General features: G+C 45.8%; 3 protein-coding genes across 6 annotated transcripts; 2 read left to right on the forward strand and 1 right to left on the reverse strand.

Moving 5' to 3' along the window:
- The first annotated feature begins 348 nt into the window (after nt 1-348).
- Nucleotides 349-6,102, forward strand: csgalnact2 (chondroitin sulfate N-acetylgalactosaminyltransferase 2). Of its 3 annotated transcripts, none has more exons than XM_069689968.1 (8): nt 349-453; nt 2,292-3,142; nt 3,235-3,451; nt 3,595-3,696; nt 3,796-3,974; nt 4,081-4,175; nt 4,298-4,379; nt 4,472-6,102. In XM_069689968.1, exons 2-8 carry the CDS (start codon nt 2,491-2,493, stop codon nt 4,762-4,764), a joined length of 1,620 nt encoding a protein of 539 aa, XP_069546069.1. In that variant the 5' UTR covers nt 349-453; nt 2,292-2,490; the 3' UTR covers nt 4,765-6,102. The 3 variants fall into 3 exon arrangements, with proteins under 3 accessions (XP_069546069.1, XP_069546071.1, XP_069546070.1); XM_069689970.1 differs by lacking the exon at nt 349-453 and adding an exon at nt 1,914-1,976; XM_069689969.1 differs by lacking the exon at nt 349-453 and adding an exon at nt 2,016-2,111.
- Nucleotides 6,039-13,826, reverse strand: sec23ip (SEC23 interacting protein). The gene is made up of 18 exons (XM_069689965.1): nt 13,602-13,826; nt 12,619-13,118; nt 12,290-12,503; nt 11,985-12,178; nt 11,694-11,783; nt 11,489-11,609; nt 11,081-11,170; nt 10,855-10,996; nt 9,770-9,978; nt 9,581-9,678; nt 9,224-9,394; nt 8,902-8,997; nt 8,655-8,810; nt 8,386-8,541; nt 7,982-8,084; nt 7,294-7,476; nt 7,046-7,208; nt 6,039-6,495 (listed from the first exon to the last, which is right to left on the reverse strand). Exons 1-18 carry the CDS (start codon nt 13,732-13,734, stop codon nt 6,414-6,416), a joined length of 2,901 nt encoding a protein of 966 aa, XP_069546066.1. The 5' UTR covers nt 13,735-13,826; the 3' UTR covers nt 6,039-6,413.
- On the forward strand, nt 13,800-21,800 carry mcmbp (minichromosome maintenance complex binding protein). 2 transcript variants are annotated; one of them, XM_069689967.1, is made up of 16 exons: nt 13,800-13,891; nt 15,902-15,993; nt 16,084-16,224; nt 16,329-16,370; nt 16,458-16,547; nt 16,674-16,803; nt 17,803-17,948; nt 18,124-18,221; nt 18,306-18,478; nt 19,310-19,433; nt 19,545-19,662; nt 19,789-19,954; nt 20,091-20,224; nt 20,928-21,095; nt 21,240-21,328; nt 21,580-21,800. In XM_069689967.1, the coding sequence occupies exons 3-16, from the start codon at nt 16,162-16,164 to the stop codon at nt 21,704-21,706; spliced, it is 1,668 nt and encodes a 555-aa protein (XP_069546068.1). In that variant the 5' UTR covers nt 13,800-13,891; nt 15,902-15,993; nt 16,084-16,161; the 3' UTR covers nt 21,707-21,800. The 2 variants fall into 2 exon arrangements, with proteins under 2 accessions (XP_069546068.1, XP_069546067.1); XM_069689966.1 differs by lacking the exon at nt 13,800-13,891 and adding an exon at nt 14,244-14,418.
- Nucleotides 21,801-21,868: the final 68 nt, after the last annotated feature.

Here is a 21,868-nt window from a genome sequence, read left to right on the forward strand (position 1 = left end):
TATCATCACAGATAAGAGGTTGGTTTTTTTTATCAGATGGGAAACACAGGAGAAAACAAGCAATTAAAACAAGCACATTTATGTTGTAATAAGTTATTAGACATATAGTTTGTTACTGTGCACGTGTAAAAATGAATATCACAAAATGAAATATTAACTACAATATTTAAACAACAACGACAATATTTTCATATTGCTAAAATGACAATTAATTGGTTATTTTAAAAAAAATAAAAAATAAACGTTATTATTATGAACCGGGAGCTTCGGCGTGTTTGATGACGAAACTCCTTACCAAAGCTCCCATTGGCTGGTTGTTGACCGGAAGTAGACTACGACCCACTCTTTTCCCTTTGCTCCGTGGCATTTTGTTTCACAAGCTGCCCGCCGCTGCTGGTTTCCGACCAAACCCACAGCTGTGAGCACAGGCAGGATGGACAAAGACAGGGTTGGGTGAGTAACTGCTTTGTTTAATACTACAAGTGATTAACAGGCACTCTAATGGATAAAAAAATAATAATAATAATAATAACATGAAAGCGTAGTGAAGCGCTGCACACCGTTAAGGTGGCTGCAGAAACGTTTGAATATCCGGTTTAGATTTTTCCAAAATAAGTGTACACGACATGTGAACTATCTCTGTGACAGGGAAACCCAATCATTTCATTTAGTCATCATGTTTTGAGAGAGACCAGGCAGAAAGTCCTGTTGTTTGGCTGAGAGTGACTTCATCACCGGTTGCGTAATACTTGGGTAAATATTATGTAAATCTATTGCTGCTCTATAAATGTGTTGTCGTTTTTAGTGGAGGCCAATCCAAACTTTTAGTCCGGACGCAGGATGTATTCATACAAAGTTAATATAAATGTGAAACTTTGTACCGCAGGTTTCAAGCTGGTCTGTAGTTTGAATGATTTTCATGTGGTTTTTCTTTTTTACGCCGAGCTGTTGAACGAGGAGATCTCACAAGTGATCTGTTTGACTTTAAAAGACAACTCCTCTGACTCATTGAATTTAACTTTGCTTTCTGCAGGCGTAATGTTTGTCTGGATGACCTCACTTTGGGACAGAAATATACCGTTTTAAGTATATCACTTCCTTTTCGGGGTTTTTAAGCAGCTGTTAATTCAGCCATTGGTTCCTCTTTTCTGACATGTGGTTAGACACCTTTACAATGTCAGTGCAATGATGTTTGATCAAGTATATTTTAGTTTGAATGGTTGTGACCTCAAAAATGTATGAATTGATAAGTATTAACGTAAACTAACTTCATTGTAAGGTTACATTCAACGGCTGGATTTCTGTTTCGTGTTAGACGTTAACGTCTCAAGGCAGAAAAAAATAAATAAAACTAAAGTATTTAACAGTGTAAACCAGCTCTGTCATGCTACAAAGAAACAGTTCGATAGCATTGGAGCGGTGGTTTCCAGGCTGGGCTCCTTGGACTCAGAGCCCTGCTGGTTTTCATTATGTCCGTCTGGAGACTGATTTACACCCGACAGGTGAAGAGAAATACAGCATTACTTTGTGAGCTCTGGACTGGAGCTGTGTGACCTTCAGGAACCAACTGTGTGTGGTCTCTGGTGGATGCAAGAGGTGTAAAAGCTCCTCAAGGTTAGAGACTGAGGATTTCCCTTCCGGCTTCTTATAAAGGATTAATGAGTCTCGTATGAGATTTCTTTAGCATGTAAGTCTTAAAATAATCAGCGAACAACCTTAAACTCTGTGGCTTTAAAAACAACAACAACAACAACAACAAAAACATAATTTGCTCTCTTGTTACACCCTTTTATTCCACAAGTCACCTCTTGGCGTCTACAGTGCATTGGATTGCCGTTCCACAGTTTCGTGCTTTTATTTTGAAAAGGAAACGGTTAAACCGGAAGGGGATCTTGTGCAGCTTGCCCACCAGATTTCTTCTGTCTGCTGTTGTTTGGCTGAGAGCGGCTAGCCGCCGTGTGCTAGCTCTCTGGAGGGTTAGTAGCTCCTGTCTCTGCTTCCTCACGGTTAAACTGAACCTTACAAATGTGAAGTCCTTGTAGAAGTTGGACACATGTTGAACACGTTGAACAAAGAACAAATCATTGGCTGAATGAGACTGTAACTGGCAGGTTGGTTAATTAGCAAGGGTGGTTGAATGGTAACACACAGCTGTATTATTAAATTAGTGTCTGATTATCTGCTGACCCCTCAGTCTTTTAATCTGGAGGGATTATCTGCAAGTATTCACAAATGGCTCCCTGACGACTAAAGCTTGTATTTGTTCTTTTGTGGATTTCTGTTTCCCACAGGTGATCACTTCATGGATCTACACAGGACCAATGCATGAAAACACTGATGCATTGGAGCCAAGGAGCAAAGGCCTCATGCGAAAATGAGTGAAACGCCGCTCCAGATCTCCGAGATGATGCGGGGAAACATGCTGCGAGGGATGTGAGCGGAGGGAAAAGGGAATGCAGACGTGCCAGCCACAGCTTTTATGAGAGCGTGATGCCCAGGCGGGGGTTTCCACTCCAGGGTCGGGTCCGCTGGCTCTTCCTGGGCCTCTTCCTGCTGCTGGTGTTGCTGCTGTTCGCGTACCTGCTGGAGTGCAGCCCACCGGCCGACGTCAGCCTGGTCCTGCCCGGCCTGGCGGGAGAGACGTACGGGAAGGAGTACTACCAAGCCCTGCTGCAGGAACAGGAGGAGCGCCACCTGAACCGCGCCGCCAGTCTCAAGCGCCAGATCGCCCAGCTGAAGCAGGAGCTGCAGGAAATGGGTGAGAAGCTGAAGCTCCTGCAGGACAAGAAGGAGCCTCCGGGGGTGCAGGGTCTGTCTGAGAATAAGGACCAGGAGCCGGGGGATTTGCTGGAGTACCTGCACTCTCAGATCGACAAGGCTGAGGTCAACACGGGGGCGCGGCTGCCCAGCGAGTACGCCCTGGTGCCCTTCGAGAGTTTCACCTCCTCCAAGGTGTACCAGCTGGAGATGGGGCTGACGCGGCACCCGGAGGAGAAACCCGTCCGGAAAGACCGCAGGGACGAGCTGGTGGAGGTCATCGAGGCCGCGCTGGACATCATCAACAACCCCGACGAGGAGGACGGCGTGGAGGACGACGTGCCGATGCAGAGGCAAACCTACACGGAGGGTCACTTCACTGAAGGTGGGACGGACACGCCACCTCACCGCACACCGGTCATGATGCAAATGTCTCCTCAGAGGAGCCGAGTTTTTCACGTTGTCTTATTTTGGCAGGACTGCACAGGACGGAGCGAGACAAAGGGACACTTTACGAGCTATTCTTCGCCAAAGAGGATTCCAGCAGCTTCCGCCACGTCACGCTCTTCAGGCCCTTTGGTCCGCTAATGAAAGTCAGGAGCACATCTGTAGAAACATCAGGAATGATTATCAACATCATCGTGCCGCTGGCGGGCAGAGTAGAGACCTTCTCGCAGTTCTTACAAAATTTCAGGTGAGGATGAATCAGAAACGGCCGCGGCGTGCGAGACGTGACCCGACATGCTTTCAGGAGACACGTGGGCCTGGTTTGAATCACCGCGGTGTAAAACCACGTGAAGTGTTCTCCGTTAATTTGAAAAATGCATCTGTTGTCAGGGAGGTGTGCATCCAGCAGGACCGACGCGTACATCTCACCGTGGTTTATTTTGGGCAGGAAGGCCGACAGGGAGTGAAGTCCTCTTTGGAAAAAATGTCCAGGTTTGTTGTTTGACAAAGATTTGTTTCGTTTTAGTTACTTTCTGTGTTTAATGCGTCTTTAGATGCGACTCTAAATGTTTGGTGTTTCCCGTTTCACAGCGAGGAAAGCTTCTCCAATTACACTCTGATCCCGGTGGACGAGGAGTTTTCTCGGGGTCGAGGTCTGGACATCGGAGCCCACGCGTGGAAGAAAGGCGACGTCTTAATGTTTTTTTGTGACGTTGACATCCATTTTACGCTGGAGTTCCTGAACACCTGTCGTCTGCACGCTGCCCCGAGTTGGTTTCATCAAGTTGTTGCTCAGATTTACAGCATTGATGGTCTTTTTGTTGTCGTTTTCAGCTCAAGCTTAAATGTACTTCTTTCTTTCTTTTTTTTGTCTAGATAAAAAGGTTTTCTATCCAGTGGTGTTCAGTCTGTACAATCCTGCCATCGTCTATGGGAACTTGGAGCTGGCTCCACCTATTGAACTCCAACTGGTAAGAAGTGTAAAACTTCTCTTTCAGCTCTAAAACAAAAAGATGTTGTGATTCTGTGTTAAATTCAGCCAAAAGTTGCGCGTTGACTTGTCAATCATAGGTTGTCGTCTGCTTTGAAATAGATTCACAAGAAGGATGCTGGATTCTGGAGAGATTTTGGGTTCGGGATGACGTGTCAGTATCGCTCTGACTTTCTAAATATCGGTAAGCGCTGTTCATTTGTTTTATGATACGATTCTGAATTGGCTTTTTGGCGTTTTATTCAACATCTCCCCGAACGGACTTTATTCCTCCAGGTGGTTTCGACCTTGAAGTGAAGGGCTGGGGAGTGGAAGACGTCCACTTGTACAGGAAGTACCTCCGGAGCGACCTGATAGTGATGCGGACCCCCGTGTCAGGTCTCTTCCACCTGTGGCATGAGAAGCAGTGTGCAGACGAGCTGACGCCGGAGCAGTACCGCATGTGCATCCAGTCCAAAGCCATGAACGAGGCCTCCCACTCTCACCTGGGAATGCTGGTTTTCCGAGAGGAGATCGAGGCTCACCTGCGCAAGCAGGCCTTCAAGACTCAAAGCAAAACGGAGGCCTGAGCGGCCTCCGGGTTCCCCTCATCATTCCTGCGTCGAGACTGTGAGGTGTTGATATTCTTATTAACGCACGACAGCAAAGACATGTTTACATGGATGCTTCTGCATTTCACCGCACAGCTGTAGACAAATGAATGTACGAAAATGAACAATGTGAAACTTCACAGCGTGGTACAGTCTTACTGAAGACCTACAGCAGTCAATGATCAAACTAGCAATATTTAACTTGCTGGAGGAAAACGTACTCTTGTAAAAAACAACAATATATGTTGTGGATTGTTTTGATTGGGAAAGATAAATCTCTCATGAAGCCATCAGACCTGCTCCAAACACAGCAGCCAGTTTCTTCTCCACCTTCGCTGCTTCACAACCATTCAGCGTTCTTTAAAAAGGTTTCAGACATCGTCAAAGACTGACAGCTGTTAGTGTTTGGACGGGTTTTGAAATGAAACGAAAGACATGAACTTTTACTTCACTTTTAATTTGGAGATGAAAAATGCAATTTGAAAACACAAGAACCTAAAAGGTTCGTCATCTTCGCCTTTAGATCAGTTTACAGCGTTTCACTCATCAGTTTGTTGGCCGTTGTGTTTGGAGCCATAATGTTCAGTTAGTGCTACGTTTTGTTCAGACTGGCAGTGTGGGTTAAAAAAGGGACCTTATTGTGTATTTTATGTGACAATCAGTCACAGATTTCCTTTGTTGAGGACCGCTCCTAAGGAACTAGTTTACCAGAGAAGCATGTTGATCCGATGGAAGTAGCAGAGACCTGCTGACAGCATGCAGTGCAACGACATCAGCATCATCGTCCAAATAACAAACATTTGTCATCTCTGCTCAGAGAATCTCTCACAGCTCTACGATTCCTAAAACTGGACTGAGACTGAATGTTACTCTTGTAAATACTTTTCTAATATTCCTGTTTCATACGCGCGAGTCGAATACTTTTGTGCCTACATGCTTAAAGTAATTAAATCCTGACCAGATTGTTGTGAAAATGTTTGAAGCTGTCGGTTTGATCGTCTCATAATGAGAGAGGATGTTACGGGCGTTTGCGTCGGAGAGTACAGCTACCAGAGCAGGCGATAAGTGCTTTACCTCCCTCATCATGGAAGCAGGTCGATCTTTCATCTCATCTGGTACTGTAATTATTTCTAAACCATTTTTATTTTGCAGATATTTCAGCTTTTTGTAGATAGGTCTTAAAGTCTCCTCCCCCTGCAGGAGGAATGTTCTACATCTTCCTCTCAGCAGAACAAAACAACTCAAACAGAATAAACACGTGCAAGGTAATGATTTATTTTGAAATTTTGGCAATGAAATAAAACTTATTGAAGGCTGCATCAACTGCTACGACGTCATTTCTGCTGTTAGCGTTTGCTCTGATGAGAAATGTTTTTAGTTATCTTGACCAGTTCTATAATTTAAGCTATAAAAACGTAATATGAAACTCGTCAAGTGTCTTTGAATCTACCAACTCATTTGTATGTTTCTTAATTTAAGACAAATGGCATAATACCATTGTATTATTCATCTGTATACGATAAACTACATCAATAGAAAAGAAAAGAAAAGAAAATAGAAAAAAAGAAAAGTCCAGTAGAACTGACATGGAATAAACCAAAAAGGAAAAGAGGCTGAGTTTCGATGTATTAATGTGCGATCTGTTCTGGATGGATCCCCGTGGTCTTGTAGATCTCTTTGAGAATCAGCAGCGCTGTGTCTTCAGATTGCCTACGAAACAACAGAAGTTCAGTCACACGGCGAACGAACTGCAGCAGACGAAACAACAGAAGTTCAGTCACACGGCGAACGAACTGCAGCAGACGAAACAGCTTCTTCATTCTGTTATTTCCACCTGAGCTTTTCCTTCTAAATGCAGTCGGAAAGAAAAACTCCGAAAATTAGCAGTAAATTAGGAACTATAGTGCACTGCATCAGAAATGGGATTATTAATGAATAAATATGTCATGTTTTTTTAAACATCACAGATTAATATTGATTAATTAATAATGATTATTTGATCTAGAAAACAACAAAACAGGGAAAACATTTATTTTCCCCAAAAATTAAAGATAGAAAAAAAGACTTAAAATGGAGATCCTGGAATCATCAAACTTTTGAATTTTTTTGAACAGATGAATTACTCAAAAGATTTACAGATTATCAAAATATTAGCCGAATATCTTTCTGTCAGACTAATTGATTAGTTGATTAATTGTTTCAGCTCCAATTTTAACCGCAGATTCCCACTGATTACTAATGGAAGAGAAGTTGTGTGTACCAGTAGCAGAGATGACTCTGGAGGGCAAACAGGTACTCGTTGAAGCTTTCGATGGGTTTCTCCTGCAGGACGTAGTCGATGCGGTTTCCTCCGTTTAACATCCCAACCTTCACCTGAGGCTCTTCTTCTCTTGGTGGCTCCGGGCACTCGGGAATCTTGTTCTCTGTGACAAACCACAACAAACGTGTCACCTTCATACAATAAAGAAAAAAGCTGACGGAAGAGTCACATATCGGGGGGAAACTCACCCTCCTGCACCTGCTTCTCCTGCTCTTCGATCTGATTGGCCACGATGGCCAGCTCGGCCTGAAGTTGGGCCGACGAGGTGTGAGCGCGAGCGAACTCGTTAAGCGTCTGCCAGGCGGTCTTCAGGGAGCTGATGAAGCCATGCTTCAGGTCAGAGCCCATCCTGGAGAGGCTCTCCTTCAGCTCTGAAACACAGACACACCGGTGAATCCTTCTGTAGGTTCAAACTCATAGAACTCGTTTAATTAGAGACAAAACCAGTTTCTGCACTTCCAACACACAGTGTGACGATGCAGAGAGAAATGGGCACGCAGTTATTTTTGAGATGCCATCATTAGACCTTTGTGTCTTCAAAATGAAACAACAATACTCTTATTAAATGGTAAAAGTTCAATATAAAACCACCGAAAGAAACCTGACTTTGACCTTCATCCTAAGAAGTTCACCATTGTTTTATTGCACCATAGAAATGTCACTGAGAACAGAGTCTTTGTATTTTGCCACCACGGTGTTTCAGGCACTGACCTGAGGGCATGCAGGAAAACTAGACAACAGCTTAGTCCAGGCTCTTATGAAGAGTGTCAGCATTAAATATGAACATTTTAAACACCTATAGCTTCATCCAATATGTCGTGCCGGGATATTTGGGTCGACGCGAGCAGAAAATAATCCCAGTGAGTGTCATCATACCGAGATGGAGCCTCTTCCTTCCTTTGTGATGTGGGATCAGAACAGGCTTCAAGTCCAAGTCTGGCATTATCATGGGCTCCATCCTGTACGCCACCGGGTCCAACTAAGACAAAGTTCAGCATTAATGATTCACGTTATCACAATCTGATCAAACGTTTACCTACTTGGTTTGTTTTTTTATATCATTTTTTTTTGCCATCATTTGACAGCGCGAGCAGAGACCGAGGAGTTCCTCAGCCGGGGGTCAAAGTGTGGACATTATGGTTATGTGGTAAGCTTAATAAGCATTTGGCTGCTGAATGAAATGCCACTGCACAAAAGCAATACTTACATACTGGCAACCAAAGACAAAACAACATGCTATGATGAGTTTAATTAGCAGTAATTCCTGCAGAGCTGCATACCGGGTGATAAATGTTGAAGAATCCCTTGCACGTGGGCAGCTGGTACGTCTCTCCGATCTTCTCGAGTCCCCGGACCGTCAGAAACATGCCGATCGGAGAGCCCAAGGCGAAGAAGTTCACTGGCTCAAAGTCCAGAGCGTGATACACCACCGACACCTGCAGAGGAAGAACGGAAGGTCGCGTTAAATCCTGACTCAAGAGTCCGCTATACGTCATCTTTAGGAGCAGCAACGGTTTCCCTCGTCGTGTGTGCAGTCAGATTTATTTACCTGTCCGGTTCCAACTTCAAAGCAGTTGTAGTTGACGTGGACGGAGGAGACAGCGTTGCCCACCGGACGCTTCTTAACCAGATCAGGGAGAGCTTCAGGAGCTGGTGGCGGCACCGCGACCTCCTCTTTCTTCTCCCGAGCAGCCTGATGCGCAGCCTGCGAAAGCACCACAGACACAAAACCAGCGTGTTAGTTGCTCGTCACCATTTGGTTCTTTACCTTGCAGATACTCAAGAGACAAACTCACCAGCTTAGTCACTCTTTCTTTGACAAACTTGGCAATCTTCTTTCTGGGACCCAGCGGGATTCCCATCTCCTTCAGGTCCTCAATGGTGCACATAAGCTGGAAGAACATGTGAAATGGACAAAATGAAGCCGACACCGATGTCTTATCAGAAATAAACGTAAAGAATAACATCAAGGAACCCCACTGTTATGAAAATACTTTACAGATTTGACCTATGCAACAACCATTTGTGACGCTAAATCGTTTTGTCATTTCCTTAAACACCTTTGAAAAAAACCAAATCATGCCTCTTAATGAAGCAGATGTGGTGTTTCATTCTTACAAAAGATTCAATGTCAATCTTCTCCTCATCAAACGTAGTCTTGTACTCCGTCAGGCCCAGATGTTGCAGCACAGCAGCCAGATCCTCAAACTCCTCCCCGTCTTCTTTGGGCTGCTCCTCCACAGCCGGAGGGGGGGCGGCATTGTTTCCCTGTGTGAGTGGGGCTGTCACCTGATATTAGGAAGCAACATTTACAGCATTATTTTCAAAGTGTCCATTATGAACATCAGTATGTTAAAGAAGACATTTGTCATCAGTTACTACATGCATGTCTTTAAGAAGGACAATAAATACAGCGTTTAAAATAATAACAGACGACGTGTTACTCCAATTATTTCACATGAACTGTTGCCTGACCTGTTTGGTGTCTCCGTTAGTGGCCGGTATGGTCGGCATGCCCAGTCCAGGAGAGCCGTTCTTCTGATTTGAAAGCAGATCAAAGAGAATCAGGGAACCTGCGAGTACAAAAAAAAGGAAACGACGAAGGTAAAAAACCCCAGAAGGAACCATTGACCAGGTGTTGAAGCAGATGAACTGGTTTATTACCTAAACTGTGTCCGGCTACTGATATTCCTCCTCTGTAGTCTGGGTTCCTCTCCATGAACAGGGCACTAAGGCGGTTCATCTCGAGAGCGACTGCATCCATGATGGTCTGGCAGTAAGTGGGACTGTTGTAGAAAAGCACATCTAACAGAGTCTCATTTGTAAAGTGACGTAAACGTCCGGTGCTGGGCAAGGTGATCTTCTTTATCCTCCTGCAAGGACAAAGCAGAGAAGAGCTCATATTCATTTATGTGCTTGAAGAGATTAGTCTGGTGATATTCTATATTTTACTTATTACTCAGAAAAGACAAACCAACAATGGACATGTTATTCCTCTTTGCCTCAGGGAACACTTGTTTTGAAAAAGACACATCACTGATTCACACTGTTGAACTGGCTGACGTGTTCCTGCAACACCATGAACACACTGACTGGAACGTATTCAGTCAGACCACTAACAGCATCCAGCAGCTAGAAAAAGAGTCTTCGGAGGAACAAAGATGTCTGTTACACTGCAGGAAATAGTCCTCCGCAGATGTTCTGTTTATCCATGTCTGTTTTATGTTTACTAAAAACTACAGAGGCCAGTTTTTTTTTTTAAACTAAAATTATATCAAATGTGACCTTATTTTATAATTTACATGTGACAGACAAATGCGTTTTGGTCTTTTCAGCATCTGTTGACAACAACAAAAACATAATCTAGTATTTTCACATGTACGTATGCGACATGTTAATGAATGTAGGATGCCATGACCTGAACGTACAACTAACATTTACAGATGCAGAATTTCAGACACTTTTTGGAAGCGATTCTATGTATTTTGGGGCATTTTTGCCTTTATTCAGACAGACTAATATAGACGGACAGGAAATGTGGGGAAAGAGAGCAGCGAGATAACCGGCAAACCAAACCGATGACTCATCTGCCGACAGCGTCTGCACCCATGTTTTATGCAGCCTAACTAATGAGCTGTCCGGCCACTATATTTAAAATTTTGAGCTCGAGCCATTTTTTTTTTTTTTAAACAAACAGCAGCAGATAACAACCGCAACATGCGAGTCCGCGTAAACCTGCCTGTCCTCACCTGTCCACCCCGGTGGCGTCTCCGTGTAGAGCCGTGTGCCACTGGACAGGTAGGAACTCCACCCGGCTGATGGCGTGTTCTTCCAGCGGTTTTTGAAAGTGGCTGTGCAGCAGCTTCAGAGAGACGCTGCGGAAGTCGTCCACTGAAAGCACAACGCGCCGAATTCGTATAGTTTATGTCATAAATAATCACCAACGGTAAACAGCGCGAGTGTTTTGGTACTCACCACACTCGATCATGTTCCTAAACCTCAGGTCGCACACAGGACCGATCCCATGAACCATGAACACGAGATGATCCGCCTTCGGCATCTCACCTGGAGGAAGGTGCACATGGTGGAAATGTTGAATGTAACTTCTGTTGCTGAGCGACAGGCTCAGTTATCGCGCTGCAAACATTGCAACTTCACCTAAAGTCTGAAATATGTATATAATTAGGCTGCATTACATTTATGAGCAGATATTAAAATGCATCTCTCGGTTAAATCTTAATTCATTTATTTTCCATAAAATAGATTCTGATCACTGGTACTTTCCCTTCTATTTTTCCACAGCTACTCTCGGTGGATAATATCTTTATCTCTATAAGTGCCAACAATTAGATTCATTTAATATGAGTAGAGAAACTCCACTACCATCGGGTACTTCATCATGGTCATCATCAATCCCTCTCTTCACCACTCTGGGCCGGGTCTGCCCGTCCTGAGTTGTGCCCCACTCATCTGGCATGGAGGCGGGCTGAAACTGCACTATGACCTGCAGAGGCAAACAGATCAATGTTTATTATCAGGATCCATCTTTACAGCGCCGCCACTAAACACCGATCAAACAGGGCTTTACCTTCGGATTGTGCATGACAATAGTTTCTCCTGATGGGAACTCCAGTCTGCGGTGCCACTGGTTTGTAGACACTGCTTTCTTATATTCCGCCTGAAACCGACACGAATATATCATGAGGTTGACAGAATCAATACAGAAGTTGCACGTTAGCCTGCTGTAGTACTGGCTGAAAAAATGGGAATAGCAACGTCACACAAAGATGTTATAACATTGTCTCGCTGTCACTCAACTAAATCTGGATATACAATTGTTTTTTTTTCTCAATTGCTCAAATTTAGAGGTGAGACGAACCTCCAGCTTGTCACTAAAATCCTCGGAGTAAGGAACAAAGCGACTGTCCGTGTCCCCTTTGTAGAACCAGCTGCAGCGCCGGATCTCCATCGGCTCCTCCTCCCAGTACACCGCCGTCCGCATGCGGTCGTAGAGCTGCACGTCGTAACGGCCTCCATCTGTACGAACTATCACATTCTCTGGGTCTGGTTGAACTGGGGGAACAAACAAAGGCCACAACAACTTAAGAGCAGATCAGAATTTCCCTGTGCGGTGATGATCGGGTCTTTGTGGCTAGAAACGTCCAGACCAGCACGTTGTCATACCCGAGTTGTACGTCTCCTCAAGCTGAAGGGAGTCGATGACACTGAAAGGAAGCCAGACGCTCTTCGACTCCACCTGCTTGCAGTAGAACCAGTGAGGCTGAACGGCTTCATAGACATTGTAGGTGTATTGCATCATGGGACCTGCGGGAACTATGGCTCCTGCAGCGGAGGGTGGAGGTGGAGGTGGAGGCCCTTGGATGTGTGTGGGAGGAGGCTAGAGGGAGAAAATGTGGCATATTTGATACCCATCCTTTTTTAATGGAGTTCTTGGCACGTGTTGAATTATCAAAATAAGCCTGTTTGACAGGCACTGACTGGGTTAAATGTACCTTTGTAAATGTGGGTCCTGACATGGGGAATGTCTGTGGCGGGGAGCCGAGAGAGTACGGGCTCTGCTGCGCTGCGTGTGGCGGCGGCAGGATCTCTGGAGCTGGAATATAAGGACTGGCTCTGCTGCTGGAGGCAGTGTGTCGGTACGGGTTGTGACTCTGCGGCTGCATCTGTGGAGGCGGCGGGGTCATCGAGGCGGGCGGGGGAGTGTGCCGCCCCACGGGGCTCTGGTACACGGCGCCGCCAAACGCTGGATGGGCCGGGTTCACCTGCGAGCCCGGAGGTGGAGCCGCGTTGACGCTGCTGGGAACAGAAACGGGTCCCACCGTCGTCGGGGCCGCGGACAGGGCTGGCGGCGGGCACGGCGACTGGCCGATGGACGCGAAGGGGTCACTGCTGGTTACGGGGCTGGAGAAGTAGTTGAAGGTGGAGGGGGCAGGTCCATTCCCAGAGGTCTGTCCTAGAAAACTGTCTTCTTCTCCAACATCAGTGGAATCTTCTAATGGACATCAAAGTGGAGAGGGACATTTATTTGTGACTGCAATCAACATGTAAACACACCTGAACTCTGCTGGGGAACTGAGCATGGACAAATACATATTTATTTACGATTATCTTCAACTAACTTATTCATTTTTTTGGTGTTTCATAAAAGTCTACAACGGACTTTAAACTGCTTGTTAACTCAAAAGGGTCGAAACACTTTGCAGACTTCCTCATAATGTTTTGATGATGTGACCCAACAAAATAGGTGTACAGTAAACCACCAGACAGTTGACAGTCTCGCCAAAAGACATCTTGGACAATTACACTAACCCTGCGTGACAAACGCCACGTCACTCAGACACATTGTCTGTCCACGTCTCTTTCTCTTTCACGAGAGACCTGACAGCAGCTCGGGAGCCCGGTTAGCTCGCGTAGCTTAGCGTGCTAACGAGCCGGCTAATGTTCAGACGTTTCCTCGGCCGGTTCGTCATCTCACCTCCCGACAGCACCGCCGGACCGGAGGCCTGACTCACTGGCATGAAAGGCAGGTTGAAGTTGAACTCCGGGGCGGCACTAAACAGTAGATTTGAACTGGTGTTGGGAGCGTTGTTATTTTTTCTATCTGCCATTTTTCCGTTGAATTAACACGTAGCCAACGACCGAGCGGGACACCCTCGGGACAACCCCCTGGGGACACCTCGGGACGGCTCTCCTTTCCGCACAGATGCTCCTGATCTCCGACGTATCGAGCTCGGGTTGTCAAACCCCGACCGGCCGTGACAGATGGTATGTAGATCTGGTGAAACCACGCCGTTAATTCACCCGCAGCTCGCCGAGCGGAGGACAAACAAACGCGTCGTCTCACTACCGCCACCTACCGGCCGGGAGGCGCTCAGCGGCCGTTTCACTTTACAAATAGGCACAAATAAGAAGACACGTTTCTCAGTTGTAAGTAGTTTTACGTAAAGAGCGCGCTGTTTGTCCCGCTCGCTCGACCGCGGACCTCACGTCCGACCTCAAACACACGGCGCCGTGAATCACCGTCGTACCCGGCGGAAGCTCCGCGCTCCGGTTGGCGCACGTGTACAAAACAAACCAACCACGCTCTTCGACCGATGACGCAAGTTTCCCGCCCTCGCTTTCAGCAGCGGTCCCGTGTGTAGGGGGAAAGTCAACAAACTAGTGTTTACAGAACGGGGTTTTTTTTTTACTTTGGTATCTTTTATATCCTCCCGACATTTGTCTCTGGCTGACGATGCCTTCGACACACGACTGGACCAACAACCCTCTGGACGTTGTTGAAGGGATGTTTGGTAAGACACCGGAACTTCACTCGGCGACAGCGTACCGAACCCAGCTAGTTAGCTTCGTGGCTCCGGACCATGCCGACCATCCGCTTCACGTGCAGCTGCGTCTTCCGCGTCCTTTCAGAAAATGCAAGACAGGTTGATAAAAGTCTCTTCGTTTAATAAGCAGCTTGTACCCGCAGCGGACTCACTCTGAGGTGCAGTTTGATCTGAACACACGCGTCCAGACTTAAAATCCACAACCTGGGATTTCCACAGCTCGTGAAGTAGCTCGAAATCAATTAAAAGTTATTTCTCTAAATGCACGGGATTGATTGGGACCTCAACACAACACACTGATTATTTGCTGGGTTTTTTTTTTTTGTCACGATTTAAATGGTTTGATCACTATCTCAAAAACACATAATTACTTTTTTTTTTTCTTTTTTTTAAAGCAAGCAAGTGCACCAGTTTGTGAAGCACTTGGTGAATCACAGATATATTGTGTAAAAGTACTTACAATAAGTACTTTTCACTTTTTTAAAGTGGACAAAAATGTGTAAAATTAAGTATTTCATTGCAGGGTGATGCTATCTTAAGATTTTTAAGTGAGCAGTAACAATATTTTTTTTGACATTATAGAATAATCCTGTTGCTACTTTAATACAGTCATAGTCAAATCCAGAAAAACATGTTCACAGTGCTGTGTATTGGCAATAATCTGGTGATACAATACGATGATGCACGATTCAAGATTGCAATATTTTTGTGATACTGTAAGCAAAGCCATATATTGCATCTTTTAAAAATTATAATTTCAGGTAAGATGTCAGAGTATACTTCCTGTCTCAGTTAATGATGGAGTCAAATGGTTGAAAGTGAATTATAACACTGCTACATCGCAGTCGAGGATCTAAACACGACACAAAATGAATCACTGATCACCACAAATCTTAACGTGAACTATTAATTAAGAATTAATACCGTTTTTTTTTTTAAATTGATAAAGTACAAAACACATTATCACGATAGTTGAATGTCTCAATATCGTCTTCCAGCCCGTCTAAGAGTGGGCGACTTGGCAACCTTGAACAATATCACAATATTTCAGGGTGTTTCTGCGATAGTGATATTCTTGATCAAATACTGAGAAGTATTCTGTTATTAATTTCAAGAACTTACAACACGAACAGCTTTAGAGTTTTATGTGTCAAGAATAAACAGTTTGCCTTAAAATAATAAGGAAAAACTTTGTTGTACATCTAAATCACTTTCGCACTACTGAGGTCGCTCCACTGTGGCACCTTCACAAGTCCAAATATCGCCATTATCACAATATATTTCTTTTCATCATATTAAAAATTATACTGATATTTTAAAGCTTTCCTGAAAAATTATTTCTTTTATTTATCTTGTGCTTTCTTTGTGACATTTGTAATGTAATGACCAATCCATGCTGTTGTGTAGTTTTAATTAAAAAAAATAACATGATGTCTTGTTGATATTTCAGCTGCGTCCCAGAACAATCCAAACCCTGGATGGGAGGCGAAAGCGGTCGAATTTTTCAAAGATCATCTGAAAGAGCAGGACGCTCGTAGCTTGGTAATGCAGAATGTAAATAAATAGATGGCTGTAAATAGTCCACGTCCCGACCTGCTTCAGCACATTTAAATGTCTCCCCCGTTGATGCAGATCCCGTCTCTGAACGACGTCCCTCTGCACTACCTCAAGCCCGACAGCCTGGTGAAGTTTCGGTGTTTAATCCAAGACATGTTTGATCCAGAGTTCTTCATGGGAGCGTACGAGACTGTCGATCCATCCACGAAGGCTAAAGTACGTCCCTCCTCTTCCTCCCACGTGACGCTGTTTGCAGCCTCTCATGTGCTTGTTTGGTTGCATTCGATCATGTCTTTATTTTTCCCTCCTACAATCCTCAGATGATGCGATGTGGGAAGTACAAAGATGTGACAGAATGTGGGGTGAGTCCACCTCCGTGTCCAACTCATTCACCAGGTCCCTGAACGCCTCATTTCTTTACAACCGCGTCTCTTGTGTTTCATCTCCAGGTGGATTTTAACTCCAAAAACACTGTGACTTCAGAGAGACAGACTTTCTACTGCGTGCCAATCCCCGGAGAAAACCCCTGGGTGAAGGAGATATCCTCATCTCATCAAAATAATCATTTCATTCTTCCCTGAAGGAAGAGCTCCTCAAACAGGAAACAAACCTGTGTGAAAGTGCTTTTGAATGCTGCTCCGTAGTTTTCCTTAATTCTGTCGCACAGGTATGCCGGCGCGAGTCAAGCTCGAGTGGTTCCCTCCACGTCGTATGTGCCGAGCAGACAGAAACGCAGCTACGAGGAAGACGACGACATGGACACACAGCCGCAGAAGCAGCGGGAACAACATACTGGTATGAGCTGCTTCTTAAAGGTTCCCCATCTTACTCGACTCCTGGAGCTTTATTTTCATTCTTGACATCCGTAGTGTAGTTTTAAGAACCACAAAACATCTGAATATAGTTAAAAATGTTCTCCCTTCAGCTTCTCTCTGGAGCTTCACCAAGAACAGGCTGTTTATTGTTTGTGTCGTTAAGGCCCATTGATATCAGTGACTCTCTCTTCTGATTGGCTGACTGAGTAACGCACACCTAAACCAATCACAAGCTTTCTTCAGTCGTGTATTTGTTAGCTCTGCGATGAAACGAGATAAAAAGTTTGGACAACGGGCCACGCTGAGGGCAGACATGTGACAGGAGCACGAGTTTGTGACATCACATCACTTATGGAAATCCAAACAGCACATTTTCTGAACACAGGCTGAGTGCATTTCTCTGTGGACCGAGTGTTTTAACACTTTTATATTATTTATACAGCACCTACACATGCTTCATGGTAAAAAGAAAAATCTGACTTTATGCAAAATGGGACCTTTTAGTGAGGATGTGTGGCTGATTGCAGAACAGAATCTGCACATTCAGTGTTCAACTACGAATGTTTTAAAAGACACGGATCATATTTTTTCTCTTTCCTGTGAAGATGAGGCCAAATTCACTGTGAACATTAGGAGCAGTTCTTGGTGCAATAAACAGACATTCAACCACCACAAGGTTTATTTAGTGCTTTTAGTGCTTCATCTGGAGTCATCAATTATATCTACTAATTATGAGTGGATGGAGTTTGTAAATATGCACATTTTCTTTAGTTTCAGAGCACTTTCAGTTATTCTCTGAGGTTTTGATCACATGACATGATCTTCATCAGAAATCATTAATATCTGCAGTTCAGTGACACCTGGCCGAACTCCAGAACACAAACTAGATGCACCTCGTGATGACGTGATTTTGCCGTTTCCACGGTTAAGACCTTTTTTTTTTTTTTTTAAGGAGAGTTTTATCTGTATCCCGCTGCAGGTCCTCAAAGTCCAGCAGAACACCACGGCAACGGTGACTGTAAGCGGCAGGAGACAGAAGCTCCGTCCAGCCAGACTGCACCTTCCTCCCATCTGGACCTCAACTTCCCGCTGCCTGGAGAGAAAGGTCCCTCCTGCCTGGTGAAGGTGAGCTACATCTCATACTTTCCCGTCATCACCTCATTTCCAGAGCTGAACTCTGAATGCAGTTATTGAAGGCTGATTTATCTCACATCAAACACTTTGTTGTAAAAAGGGGATTTCAGCGCTTTTATCAGCCGACTTACAGAACAGGTGACAGAAAGGCGTGTGTCGTTGGCAGGTGTACGAAGACTGGGACAGCTTCAAACTGAACGACACACTCGAGGTCTTTGGCATCCTCTCCGTCAGTCCTGCTCTCAGCGCTCTGGCGGAAGAGAAGTGAGACAAATGGAGATTAAACTGAAGCTTCCTCCGGCGGCGAGCTGCCTGTTTGTTGCTCACGCTCGGTATTTTTCTGCACAGAGACGCCTCCTCGTCCCTCCTGGACCCGACAGAGTCGATGGAGACGGCGGAGGAGCAGAGGGTCCACAGCCCGCCGGCCTCGCTCGTCCCCCGCCTCCACATGCTCTACGCCAAGCCGCTGCCACACAACAACCCGCTGCTGCCCTGCGCAGCCCTGCAGGAAGACGCTGCCTGTAAGGACAAACAGCACAGTAGGAGAGTGACTGTAAATGCCAGCGATCATGAATATGTTTCAGCAGACGGCTTTTCACAGTCACAGGAGATCAGGAGAAATATTCAGCCTGCTGCAAATTGCTGACCGGCCCACGCAGGTAGATGAGCCAGCTGCAGTTCATCTCGTTAGAATAACACGTTGCCTAATAAGGTTGAACACTGGGTCGGTTCTGATACGCATGTTTCACGTCTTAAAAGAAAGTCATTTCAGACTCTAAAAGTGACACTTTTCGATCCGCAAAAGGACGACTGAGTAAATATCAGTTAAAGGAGCAGCGTGCAGGATTTAGTGGCATCTAGTAGTGAAGCTGCAGAGTGCAACCAGCTGAGCACTTCGTCTCACCCTTACAGTTGTGTAAGAGAATCTTAAGTGGCCACGTTGGGATCTCTTTTAAAGCCAGTGTTTTGGTTTGAAATGAAGACGTGACAACTTTTTATTTTTGAATATCACTTCGATGACTTTCCTTGTTTTTTCCTGGACTGTTTGTCCTTAATTAAAGTAAAATGAATAGACGGTGAAAATAATTATCAGATGCAGCCCTGATCAGATTTATCATTTTGTCTTCTTGCGTCGTCTGTGAGCCACCGTGACTCCATCTATTTTTAAACAGAAACCTCGTCGCCCTCCCGCTGTGTGGGGAAACAGAAAAACGGGCTCATTATATCGAAGTTTATTTGTGTTGTAAAGCTTTCGAAGAAGATGGTGAATGTTTTCCGCTGTAAAGCTTTCAAAGCGCTCGCAGCTGCCTGTAGTTGCCAAAGGACTTGTTGTAACTCTTTGTCTTTCTCAGTTTTGTCTTCGACCCTGAGCGAGATGTCCTCCGTCAGGACGGAGCTGCTCACATACTTCACTCATGTCCTGCTGGGAGACGCTCTGGCTGCCGAGTACCTCCTCCTGCATCTCATTTCTAACGTGTACGTAACGTTCAGTGTGTCACGTTTAAACGAGGAAACCTTTCTATCTTTGTTTTAGCCGCTTCAGGTGAGGAAGCGTTTTCATCTCGCTGTGTGGTTTTTTTCTTTTAGGTACACTCGACGGGACATTCTCCCACTGGGCAAGTTTACTTTGAACCTGAGTGGCTGTCCGACTGTCGCCTCGTACACGGAGCGCCTCTACCAGATCATCCAGCAGCTGGTGCCTTCTGTGAGTTGTCAATCAAAGCAGCTGCTAGTACTGGGTTTATTTATTTTATTTTGTTTTTGGCTGAACTTGCATGCACTGATTGTTCCCCCCCCCCCCCCATCCCCCACCCCCCACCACCACCTGCAGTCGCACTACTTGGGCATGAGCCTCCAGATCATGAACGAGATGCGTTTGGTGCCCAAGAAGGACTACGTTGCGAACCGGCTCGTGAGCGGTGCGCTGCAGCTGGCCAGAAACACCTCCCTCTTCCTGGATGAAACCCAGCTGGAGCAGGGACAGCTGGACACGACAGGTGAGGCTCCGACAAACCACTAGGGGACGCCACTGAGGACGCACTCCGCCATGTATACGTTCCCTGCAGCCCTCCGACGACACTCCTCGCACTGACCAGGCTGGATCTGTTTCTGTGTTTGTGTCCTGTGCCGTAGGTGTGCGTAACGTCACGGCGCTGGGGAACCTGATCTCGTGGCAGAAGGTTGATTATGACTTTAACTACCACCAGATGGAATTCCCCTGCAATATTAACGTGCTGGTCGCGTCAGAGGGCCGCTCGCTGCTACCGGTGAGGACAAAGACGGATGAGACGTGCAACCGCAGAGTGAAAACTCACCCCAACCCATCTCTGATCCCTCCCGCTCTGCCCGGCCCGGACAGGGACGGGTTAGGTTTCCCGCAGGCTCTCATGAGACCGAGTCGTGTCAGACGCTGGAGGTTGTTTCCAGCCAACGTAACACTGTCCCCTCGGTTGCCATTGGTCGGCCGCCGCAGCCCCTCCGGCGGGCGGCTTTGGCCCGGGTCGCGCTCCGTTGCGAACAGCCTGAGGAATGTGCTGTGTGCTATTCCTGTGTGTTGGTCTAATGGGTTGCCATGGGGGCAGCTGTGTGCCATAGGAACAATCCTGGGAGAGGCATCAGGCTCAGCCATCTATTAGTCCTGCAGTGAAGGGCAGCACGCTGTAAACAACTCCCACGGTTGATTAGAAGTCAGAGGTGCGTGGCTGTGTTTACAATCAGCTGCTATTGGCTGATGAGCAGCTGGAGGGTCCGTCTCATCAGACGCTTCACCGTCAGCTCACCAAGGCTTTGCTCCTGTCTGGCATGCTCTGAAGTTTTGAGATAAAGCCAGAGCAGGCGTGCCCACAGCAGGCAGGCCCACAGCAGGCAGGGACAACTTTTTGCATAGCAACACCTGTAAAAAAACAAAAAAACAATAGAGCTCTTCTATGTACACAGGATCAATGAATTTCTTCCTGTTTATCTCCACAGTATGACTGTCGGATACACCTTGAGTCTCAGGTGACTCCGTCCCACATGGAGGAGTATCTCAGCAGCATCCACCTGCATCCACAGGCCTCATCGCAGCTGAACAAGTTCAGGATGTACCTGAGCGTGGCTCGGCTGCTGGACTACAGCATCTCAGAGGAAGTGACAAAGGTGAGACGAGCTCTCATCTTCAGAATTCAAAATGAATGAGGAGCATCTTAACAACCAGCTGCCGCAGGTTCATTGTTCCCGTCTGTTTATTGAGCCGCCTGTTATCGTTAATTTAACTGCTTGTTCTTTTTCTCCTGGCCTCAGTCAGTCGAAGACGACTTTGTAGATATGAGGAAGGATGACCCTCAGAGCATATCTGCTGAGGACCTCCACAGGATGCTCGCTGTAGCGAGGTGGGCTGGGAATAAGTTTATATAATCATCTTCCCTTCTCTATTGTATTTACTTAGAAGAATAGCTGCAAATAGTGTTGAACACAACAATAATTCATCGTGACATAAACAGAGTGACAGTAACTTCCTGGGTCAGTGCAGCCAAAATAAAAACGTCAAAGTTATTCACATTGACTCACTGCATGTGTCTCAGCCAGGGGAGTCAGCTTTATTAAGCCAAGCTGTGTTTGATGACTGTGCCTCCGTCCGCAGGCTGCTGTCCCTGAGCTTTGGACAGACCTCTCTGTCCAGAGACAGCTGGCTGAGAGCCAAACACATCGAGATGCAGAGGAGGAGCCGGATGGAGCAGCACAAGTGTGTCAACGGCAACGAGCCCTGATCGCACACTCGGAGGCAAATGAGACGACTTTTGTTTTTTCTTTTTGATACTGAAAAAAAAGTTTGTAATAAAAATGTTTTTCATGTGCCATAAAGTACAGGTGTTGAACTTTATTACTGCACCGAGTTGCTCAACTGGCTCATGTTTCATCAGCACCGGGGA

Source organism: Brachyistius frenatus, unplaced genomic scaffold, assembly GCF_029030835.1.
Source record: "Brachyistius frenatus isolate BFR_SWC_R1_liver_20210118 unplaced genomic scaffold, ASM2903083v1 Contig_8, whole genome shotgun sequence".
Lineage (NCBI taxonomy): Eukaryota > Metazoa > Chordata > Actinopteri > Embiotocidae > Brachyistius > Brachyistius frenatus.

Coding starts and splice junctions, on each gene's coding strand:
- csgalnact2 (XM_069689968.1), top strand. CDS start 2,491: ATGCCCAGGCGGGGGTTTCCACTCCAGGGTCGGGTCCGCTGGCTCTTC. Junction 3,452..3,594: donor CAGTTCTTACAAAATTTCAG/GTGAGGATGAAT, acceptor ATCTGTTGTCAG/GGAGGTGTGCATCCAGCAGG. Junction 3,697..3,795: donor TCTTTGGAAAAAATGTCCAG/GTTTGTTGTTTG, acceptor CCCGTTTCACAG/CGAGGAAAGCTTCTCCAATT.
- sec23ip (XM_069689965.1), bottom strand. CDS start 13,734: ATGGCAGATAGAAAAAATAACAACGCTCCCAACACCAGTTCAAATCTA. Junction 9,679..9,769: donor AGTAGCCGGACACAGTTTAG/GTAATAAACCAG, acceptor TTGTACTCGCAG/GTTCCCTGATTCTCTTTGAT. Junction 8,998..9,223: donor AGATTGACATTGAATCTTTT/GTAAGAATGAAA, acceptor ATGTTCTTCCAG/CTTATGTGCACCATTGAGGA.
- mcmbp (XM_069689966.1), top strand. CDS start 14,361: ATGCCTTCGACACACGACTGGACCAACAACCCTCTGGACGTTGTTGAA. Junction 17,949..18,123: donor GTCCCTCCTGCCTGGTGAAG/GTGAGCTACATC, acceptor TGTCGTTGGCAG/GTGTACGAAGACTGGGACAG. Junction 20,225..20,927: donor AGGGCCGCTCGCTGCTACCG/GTGAGGACAAAG, acceptor TTATCTCCACAG/TATGACTGTCGGATACACCT.